Here is a 10,266-nt window from a genome sequence, read left to right on the forward strand (position 1 = left end):
TTTTATTTTGCCCCTCCCGCCACTTTCCGAACGCCTGGAATAAGCTTCTATCACAATGGCGTGTAAAACAAGGGTTAAGATAAAAAAAGCCGTGTTACCCTTCTGTGAATATACTTCTGCAAGCCTATTTACCGTCTCTCTCTCTCTCTCTCTCTATGTACGAAAAGCCCTAAGCAAGACACAATATTTCCTTCATGTTTTTATTGTCTTTCTCTTTCAAAAGATAGCAAACCAAGGATTGAAAAGTCTGCCGCTCCTCCAATGGTTCCTAACTTCACTGGCCGTAAGGGAGAATGTGATGAGATTGTTAGTTACCTGACTTACCAATCCACCCGAATGGTGTTGATCTGGGGCTCACCGGGATTCGGAAAGACGTCGGTTGCAAACGCAGTGTGGCATGAGCTCTATTCGCAAGGATTACCCGTTTGTTGGCTCACTCTACGAGGGCTGAAATCAAAAGCTGATCTGGCATCAAAGCTTCTTAGCTTTGTCAGGAGACCTCCCACAAACAATCTACCATCTCATCAGCATCTCTCACTTGACGACGAGCTTTGCCAACTCTTCAGCGATATATCAGATCCGTGTGTCTTCATTCTCGATAATGCCGATGACTTATTAGAAAGTGGTGAGCCGCAAGTGAAGGAAGACGTTATTGGACTTTTAAAAGAAATTCTTAGCCGAAGTGCACAGGTGAAATTCCTTGTAACTACAAGGGGGTCTTTGGAATTTATGAATCTGGATTTTCAAGGCCACAAGGAGGTGAGAATAAGACCACTGGATGAAGCCACTTCTCAATCCTTTGTTCATAAGTTACTTCCAAATGCAAGCAGCCTTGAAGTGAGGCGAATTGCTAACATCTGTGGACATGTCCCTTTAGCCATCAAACTTTTGTGTTCTTCAATCTCTGAAGATGATGGTGTGGAAATTACTCAGTTTCTGCATGATTTTATGGAATCCTTTACAGAAAGTATCGCTGAGATGTTGGACAACCAAGATTATCCAACTCATCTCCGAATGCAGTTCCTTTTCAACCTGTCTTTCCAGAGACTCTCTGCACTGGAAAAGAAAGCGCTTGTCTCATTTTCTATCCTGCCAGAGAGGTTTGATGTCGAGGTCTCTACAGCTGTTTTAGACGAAAACAGATTTCGCACTAAGAAGGTTTTACATTCCCTTCGAAGAAAATCTCTGCTTGATTCAAATTTAAAACACGGATCATTCACAATGCATAACCTCGTTCAGTCATTTGCAAGAGAAAAGGGAGAACAGGAAATGAAAGAAGATGTATTAAAATCGAAAGCCCGGTTTTACACATTTTACGTTTCACGCTTTGAAGCGCTAAATGAACAGTTCCTTAAAGGGAATTCTATGTCGGCATTTCTTGCATTCTGTGAAGATCAAGAGAACTTTATCCAAAGTCTACTTGAAAGTTGTTCAGATTCAAGGACAGCTAATCGCACATTTGATGTGTTAATCAAAGCAGAGCTCTTTCTTGATTCAGTTTTTTGGTGTTCGAATGAAGCAGCAAACTTCAATAAGATATACGATTCAGCATTAAAGGCAGCCACTCTTCAAGAAAAAGACGTGTACCACAGACGCTTACTTGTTTCCAGAGCTTTTGGCGAGTTAACTTGGGGCGCAGAAGGACAGTCATTACAGTTTCTCTCAGAAGTTGACAAAGTCCTTTCTACATCTTCCTCTATTTCGTATGATGAGAAGGTAAAATTTTCGTGCTACTTAGGCCTCTACCAGCTTGTTAAAGGAGAAACGGAGCCGGAGAATGGAATTGAATGTTTAAAAGAGGCCCTTTCTTTAATGAACAACAGCCCAGAGCAGACAGTTCTTAGGGTTATTGCTTCCCAAATCCTTGAAATTTATTACAAATCTCAGAACAATGCGTCCAACTACTCTCAGTTTTACAGCGAAGCACTTCCGGCCAGCAAGAAGGCGTTAGATACACAGATAACAGTAAATCCTGCAACAGGAACAGGAAAAACAATGATGCAGATCGATGAAAAGGTAAAAATGTCCAATCATCCTCTTCAATTGCAAGTAATCTATCATGTAAAGAAAGCATCACATGTCTTCCTTGATATAGAAACGGAAATGTCCATAAATAATTCTCTACAGAAAGTGCTAGAGGAAGTTGAAACAGCACTCCCCAACAGTCAACCTGGTTTATTCAATTTCTATCGAGTGGTTTATACAATGCTAAGACATTTCATCCAAGCCGACAACTTATGCACTTATGAGGAAGAACAACTCAGAAGTTACCAAACTGCTCTCCAACAATGCAAGACGCGATTTGGAGAGCAGCATGCTAGCACGGCAGACAGCTACTATTACCTTGGAGAAATACAACTCCAGTTGAAGGACTGTACTTCTGCTCTTCAGTCCTTTCAGAATGCCCTGGCCATCCGATACGTACTGTTTGGATGGAAACACAAAAGCACAGCAGACAGCTACAATTTACTCGGGGTCGCGCAACATAAGCTGGGTGACTTCACTTCTGCCCTTCAGTCTAAACAGCGTGCACTGGATATACGGCGCACTCTGTTTGGAGAGGAACACCAAATTACAGCAGACAGCTACCAATCCCTCGGGATCACACAACATGAGCTGCGTGACTTCACTTCTGCCCTTCAGTCTACACAGCGTACACTGGATATCCGGCGTACTCTGTTAGGAGAGGAAAACCAAAGTACAGCAGACAGCTACCAATCCCTCGGGGTCACACAACATGAGCTGCGTGACTTCACTTCTGCCCTTCAGTCTAAACAGCGTGCACTGGATATCCGGCGCACTCTGTTTGGAGAGGAACACCAAAGTACAGCAGACAGCTACCAATCCCTCGGGATCACACTACATGAGCTGCGTGACTTCCCTTCTGCCGTTCAGTCTAAACAGCGTGCACTGGATATCCGGCGTACTCTGTTTGGAGAAGAACACCAAAGTACGGCAGACAGCTACCAATCCCTCGGGGTCACAAAACATGAGCTGCGTGACTTCACTTCTGCCCTTCAGTCTACACAGTGTGCACTGGATATCCGGCGCACACTTTTTGGAGAGGAACACCAAAGCACAGCAGACAGCTACCAATCTCTCGGGATTACACAACATGAGCTGCGTGACTTCCCTTCTGCCGTTCAGTCTAAACAGCGTGCATTGGATATCCAGCGCACTCTGTTTCTAGAGGAACACCAAAGTACAGCAGACAGCTACCAATCCCTCGGGATGACACAACATGAGCTGCATGACCTCCCTTCTGCCCTTCAGTCTAAACAGCGTGCACTGGATATCCGGCGCACTCTCTTTGGAGAGGAACACCAAAGTACAGCAGACAGCTACCAATCCCTCGGAATCACACAACATGAGCTGTGTGACTTCACTTCTGCCCTTCAGTCTACACAGCGTGCACTGGATATCCGGCGCACACTTTTTGGAGAGGAACACCAAAGTACAGCAGACAGCTACCAATCCCTGGGGATCACACAGCATCAGCTGCGTGACTTCACTTCTGCCGTTAAGTCTAAACAGCGTGCTCTGGATATACGGCGCACTCTGTTTGGAGAGGAACACCAAAGTACAGCAGACAGCTACCAATCCCTGGGGATCACACAACATGAGCTGCGTGACTTCCCTTCTGCCAGTCAGTCTAAACAGCGTGCACTGGATATCTGGCGCACTCTGTTTGGAGAGGAAAGCCAAAGTACAGCAGACAGCTACCAATCCCTCGGGGTGACTCAATATGAGCTGCGTGACTTCAATTCTGCCCTTCAGTCTACACAGCGTGCACTGGATATCCGGTGCACACTTTTTGGAGAGGAACACCAAAGTACAGCAAACAGCTACCAAACCCTGGGGATCACACAACATGGGCTGCGTGACTTCCCTTCTGCCCTTCAGTCTAAACAGCGTGCACTGGATATCCGGCGCACTCTGTTTGGAGAGGAACACCAAAGTACAGCAGAGAGCTACCAATCCCTCGGGGTCACACAACATGAAACCCTAAATTAACTGGCATGGCTCCAATACTCTTGCACTCCAAAAAGCCTTCTTGGCAGTTTGCCATATTTATGCGATAAACTGCCCACCTATGAATAAGCACCCACTTCGAATAAGCGCCAACCCCGAAAGCCTAAAAAGTGAATGAGAGCTTGCCCTCAAATAAGAGCCCACCCCGCCCCCTCCCAACAAAATACATTTCTGTACTAGCTCAGCATGAAGTAAGATCAGTGTCAGTTGTGTTCCAAAATTGGTTTTAGATACGATACTCAAAGAACTTTTATATTGTTTATGTTAGATTTTGCACTTTTTGTGTCTTGTTCAAGCGAAATAAACTTGTCAGCCCCCGTTATCCCTTGTCTTGTTATTCTCGCTTGCTGAAAATGTTGGGAGACCCTCATGGTCTCAAAATTAAGTGCCCAGGGTGGTTAATCAAATAAATACGGTATTAACACATGTGTTTTAAAGCAGGTATGAATTAAGCAATGGATTCAAACTGTTCTGAGGCTTAAGTCATGTGCAATTACTGAGGCATGGAAAGGAAAACATGAACAGAAATGTGGAAACCGTTTCCTGCATGAACGTTTTAATGGAATATTTTGGATAACACAAATAAATAAAATGAGCTTTTCTTTTCTGATAAAAATATAATAATTTTTTCTAACTAGGTTCTAAATAAAAATCAAGAGTCAATGTCTCTTATCAAGAATTGATAAACTTTATAAGCTTAAGTGCACACTGTGTGAATGTTAAAATTATCCACTATCAGTCACTTACCGATTGAAAAACTTATCAGGTGCCATCGAACAGTACATAAATGCAAGAAAGGATAACTTCTGGATATTGACGTGCCAAATCCATTCGCGATGAGTGTCTATTTCACAACAACCATTTGACTTAGCATTTGAAAACAAACGAAGAAGCTGAAATGTGCCAGGCGTCCACACTAGCTAAAGCTCGTTCTGATTTCATACATACATTGAATTCAGTTTCTTGCCGAGAAATCTTCATTGCCAAAAGGTTTCCTGTTAGTGTAATTAACCATTAAGTAGAAATTAGAAATGCAATTCTACGGACATCTTTTCCACTGCGACTGGAAATAATTCCAAAACCTCTTAAACTAAATCCAGGAATTCACAAGTTGCATGCGTTTGAAAGCAGTGTGGGCACTGGGAACAAATAGAGATGAAGAAATGCATGCTGGGATGCATGCATGCACGATCGTCTTCAAAATGGCGGCACCAAAGCATGCTTTCAAGGTTTGTGAACATTTTTGAGAATTTGTTATGCGTATTCTTGTTCTGTTATATTGTCATCAGTTTAACGGTATATATTTTCTTTTAAACAGGTAAAACGCTACAGAAGGAGGCGTATCAACATTTTTATAGCTGGATTTCTGGCTTGAAGCTGGTATGAATTTGGCAACGACGGCCATCAAGCAACATCAGTGGAATTTGGCATGGAGGAATTCAGCTATTGACATAAGTGTTATATTAATAGTGAATGTAACAAAATGCTGTAGTTGATCGAATTATTTTATATAAGCTTGCTAAGCTTAATGTGTATTAAATATATCATTGTGATTGATTGAGTGATTTTTGATACTCTTTACATATTTATTACCGATCAATACTCTTGTTTAATAAATGAATTATGTATCAAATAAATTCCAGATGTGATCGCTTGTGGGCATAATGTGCATCATGTCAAATTTTTCGGGGATGATCACCCATGGAGTTCCCTGATACATAATGCTTGCATCATAACAATCCAGGCAATATTCTATTTCCTTTCTTGGACACATTTTGTTCAAGTCTATGCGTGTTAGTTAGGGCCATACCCCAGTTCAGGCCCAGAAAGGCCTTCAATGTCTGTACTAAGGACTTGAAATCTTTGTGATGATGAAGACTGGGTAATTTCTCAGTAATCTTAACAGCTATATGCATTTTAAGGCTTGATTCCCTGATTGGTGGACTACAATAAATCATTCACAGGACCGTCACAGAACATCCTGTTTGCCTTTAAGGTTAAGGGTTCCATATCCATGTGGGACCTAAACAAGGCAAATTAATTGTATATGTCCACTGTGGTATATTAATAGGCCTAACTATACATGGGCAACAGTCTAGCTTACTCACTGCACCTTGTGTAAAATTCTCCTTAAGTCACCCAAAATCGCCTTAGGTCGCCTATAATCGCCTTAAGTCGCCTTAAATCGCCTTAAGTCGCTTAAAATCGCTTCAATTTTACAGTGCGTTTTGCTTAAGTCGCCTTAAATCGCCCTAAGTCGCCCAAAGTTACGGCGACTTAAGGTCCCAGACTAGGCCTGTTTAGTGTCAACAGCGTGCACTGGATATCTAGCGCTCTCTGTTTGGAGAGGAACACCAAAGTACAGGAGACAGCTACCAATCCCTCGGGATAACACAACATGAGCTGCGTGACTTCCCTTCTTCCCTTCAGTCTAAACAGCGTGCACTGGATATCCGGCGCACTCTGTTTGGAGAGGAACACCAACGTACAGCAGACAGCTGCCAATCCCTTGAGGTCACACAACATGAGCTGCGTGACTTCCCTTCTGCCCTTCAGTCTAAACAGCGTACACTGGATATCCGGCACACTCTTTTTCGAGAAGAACACCAAAGTACAGCAGACAGCTACCAATCCCTCGGGGTCACACAACATGAGCTACGTGACTTCACTTCTGCCGTTCATTCTAAACAGCGTACACTGGATATCCGGCGCACTCTGTTTGGAGAGGAACACCAAAGTACACCAGACAGCTACCAATCCTTCGGGGTCACACAACATGAGCTGTTGACTTCATTACTGCTCTACAGTCTATACAGCGTGGACTGGATATCTGGCTGACTCTTTTTGGGGAGGAACACCAAAGCACATCAGACAGCAACCAGTCCCTCGGGGTCACGCAACATGAGCTCGGTGACTTCAATTCTGCTCTACAGTCTACACAGCGTGCACTGGATATCCGTTGCACTCAGTTTGGAGAGGAACACCAAAGCACAGCAGACAGCTACCAATCCCTCGGGGTCACGCAACATGAGCTGGGGGACTTCACTTGTGCCCTTTAGTCTAAACAGCGTGTACTGGATATCCGGCGCTCTCTGTTTGGAGAGGAACACCAAAGTACAGCAGACAGCTACCAATTCCTTGGGGTCACGCAACATGAGCTGGGGGACTTTAATTCTGCTCTACAGTCTTCACAGCGGCACTAAATATCCGGCGCACTCTGTTTGGAGAGTAACACCAAAGCACAGCAAACAGCTACGATTCACTCGGCGTAATACAACATGAACTGTTTGACTTCAATTCTGCTCTACAGTCTAAACAGCGTGCACTGGATATCCAGCTCACTCAGTTTGGAGAGGAACACCAATGCACAGCAGACATCTGCGATTCACTTGCGGTCATTCAATGTGAGCTGGGTGACGTAAATTCTGCTCTACAATCTATACGGTGTGCATTAGATATCCGGCGTTGTCTGTCTGGAGAAGGACACTCACACTAACGACATAATGACCTAAGGGCAATGTCAGGCAAATGCAACAAAAAAAGAAGATCCTTACATGTGGATGTGTTATCCCTAACGTGTTAAAAAAGGCCAGCATAATGAAACAGCAGACGTGTAATGACACAATATTGTTGTTTGGTTCTAAGAGTCCTACAGTTATTCAGTGTTAGCTAAGATGTTGCTTTTCAAGACAAAATATTGGGACAACAACCCCTCTAGAAATGAAAACAAAGCATAAAAGATGTCTAGATGAATACAACAATGACATTAAAATAATTCCAAAATAGTCCTAAAATACATTTTTAAAAAAAAAATATACCTATGATTAGGAATTTATAAGAATTGAATGTGAGAAGAATAGTCCCAAAGGTTTAAATTTATAATTGTACAAAAGCAGATAAGAGTTAAATACAGTTCATACCAACACTGGCATCCGAGAAACTTTATGTTATTAAGAGAGCGAAATTGTGCTAATGTGGGGTAGATTTGGTAATTACTGGTAAATGGTTCCACATGTGGGCAATCAGATGCAAAAAAGAGTTGTGCATAACGAGGCTATTGTATGTAGGCTGCACAACATTTTAGCCATTACCGATTAAAATAAACTTAAATCGTTCTACCTGTACAGATTCCACAGAGATTTAAGGTAGAAATTTGTTATTTTGTTGTGGTGCCGGTATATCTTGTTTCGCTGACTAGCGTCCTTTTCTTGAGGTCACTTTACTTTTTCAAGGACAGTTTTGGTATAACGAAGTAGTGACAATTGTAGCCTATTGCGTTTGACAGCAATGACATAAAACCGAAGCGATTTTGGTCTTATATTAAAAGCGAGAAGAAGGATAGCACAATGATCTCAACCCTAAAACGCCCTGATGTGCGTAAAGTATGTGATAGCAGAGGCAAAGAAGAACTACTACCAAGGAGAAAGTGGCGGTAGTAATAGACTTTGGTGCCAGTGCTACCCCCGCCATACAGAACATTACGCTCACCACCCCGCTAAGTTATTTCGGGGGCTGAACACGAACAAGGCACTGGGTCCTAACCTTCTATCGCCAGAGAGAGGCAGCCGCTGAAATTGCCCTGGTACTCACTAATATTTTCCAAAAGTCGCTTGAGTGTGGAGAATGACCTCCCAAGGCACTGGCTCGTCGCAAACGTCACTACTGTATTTAAGAAAGGAAAGTACTCCCTGGCAGAGAGCTATCGAGCAGTATCGCTCACCGCCATTTGCTGCGATAGCGCGTTTCGTCCATAACAACTGTGACTTCCGCAATTCTAGAGTTACAAAGCTAGTAAAAGAGCTTCGGTTGGAAAGCCTGGATCAGAATTCGCGAGAAAATCAATAGGCGCTTCTGTGCAAAGCCATTGGCTGACTTAATACGGACCACTATGAAGAGAAGAGGGAGTTCGCTCGCTTTTGTCCAGTTACAGGCGCGGACCGACATTTACAAATATAGCTTCTTCCCATTAGAACCATCAAGGAATGGAATACTCTTTCAGATAACATTGTCCAACTCAATTGCGACAAGTTCAAGGTTGCCATTACGGAACTTTTTATTCAATACGTAGTTGATTGATTAATCTATACAATTGTTTATCGATTTGATCATTTTAATATTGTTATTTTTATTATTTTCTTTATGTACGCCTCGTACGCAGCCGTTACTGTAGGTCGTCACCCAACGCTTCACGATGTGGAGAAGCGTTGTGTGACGACCCTAATAGCGGCTGCCTAGAGAATAAGCTGTTGCGGATTATACAGATTGATATAGATGTTTTTACCTTTCGTATTACGCGATTTTATATCTGAAGGAGACCCAACGGTTCATTTCGGTGGATATCTGTTCGGATGGCCGCAATCGCCCCTCAGAAATTCGAATTTACTCGTAAAAAAATTTTACAGTTTTCTTCGAAAAAATGCCATCTCAAAATCTCGTAGCACTGGAAAACAAATGATCACTAATTCCTTGCGTTTTCGAAGGGATAAATATGTTATTCAAATTGGGATTAACTGCAGAATACTGGCCAATTTAAAGCTATACCACTAAAATAGTGGCCACGTGGCTAAAATTGTGAAATAACTACAAAAACGGTAGCATTTTCGTCAAACAAACAGCAGTAAATTCAGGGAGTAAAATTCCGGTTGCTAAAATTTTCAGCTAAACATATCCAAGCAGATCAATCTGTATTAGCTTACACAGATATGTCTATAAACTGAAGGATATAAAACGATCTGGGAACAAAGGAGACAACCTTACAAGTTTGTTGCTTGAAATGTTCTGGTTGGTTGCCCCTGGTGTCTGCTAAGAATACTTTTCTACGTACAAAGTAGAATCTCTAGTATTGTAATCTCGACATATGATTGTAAAATAAAAAAATTTCAATAGAAGCAATGAGGCGTGTCACTTATCTGCCTTGTATGACAACAACACAACCTCAATCACAACAAACGTTTAGAACAAGTTTTTTTAAGTAGTGGTAAGTGCGTAAAAAGGGATTTTATCAAAGATTTGCAGGAGACATAAGAATAGACGTTCGGTCGCTGTATGTCGGATCATGGCAGTGGTTTTCTAATTAATGAAACGAGAGAGAGAACAATGCGCTCAAAGTGGGGACGTAAAAGGCCTTATGACCAAAATATTAGAAGGGTTTTATTTAATCCGTGACGGGAGCAAATAGTCAAAGATGGCCAACCTCGTTCCCAGGGCCCTCTCCTACTCGACCCCCGTGGCGTC

The 10,266-nt window shown here is 42.6% G+C and overlaps 1 protein-coding gene and 1 pseudogene across 5 annotated transcripts in view; both read left to right on the forward strand.

Moving 5' to 3' along the window:
• The window catches only part of LOC146487413 (uncharacterized), a 67,760-nt gene extending 63,406 nt beyond the window's left edge, over nucleotides 1–4,354 (forward strand). For all 5 annotated transcript variants that reach the window (XM_085087678.1, XM_085087656.1, XM_085087671.1 and 2 more), the window contains one exon: nucleotides 224–4,354. In XM_085087678.1, the coding sequence (XP_084943804.1) occupies nucleotides 224–4,014 (3,791 nt within the window). In that variant the 3' untranslated portion in view covers nucleotides 4,015–4,354. The remainder of the gene's footprint in view (nucleotides 1–223) is intronic.
• A 103-nt stretch (nucleotides 4,355–4,457) lies between these two features.
• Nucleotides 4,458–7,780, forward strand: LOC146487415 (uncharacterized; annotated as a pseudogene).
• The last annotated feature ends 2,486 nt before the right edge of the window (nucleotides 7,781–10,266 follow it).

Source organism: Pavona decussata, unplaced genomic scaffold, assembly GCF_977016875.1.
Source record: "Pavona decussata unplaced genomic scaffold, jaPavDecu1.1 SCAFFOLD_16, whole genome shotgun sequence".
Classification (NCBI taxonomy): domain Eukaryota; kingdom Metazoa; phylum Cnidaria; class Anthozoa; order Scleractinia; family Agariciidae; genus Pavona; species Pavona decussata.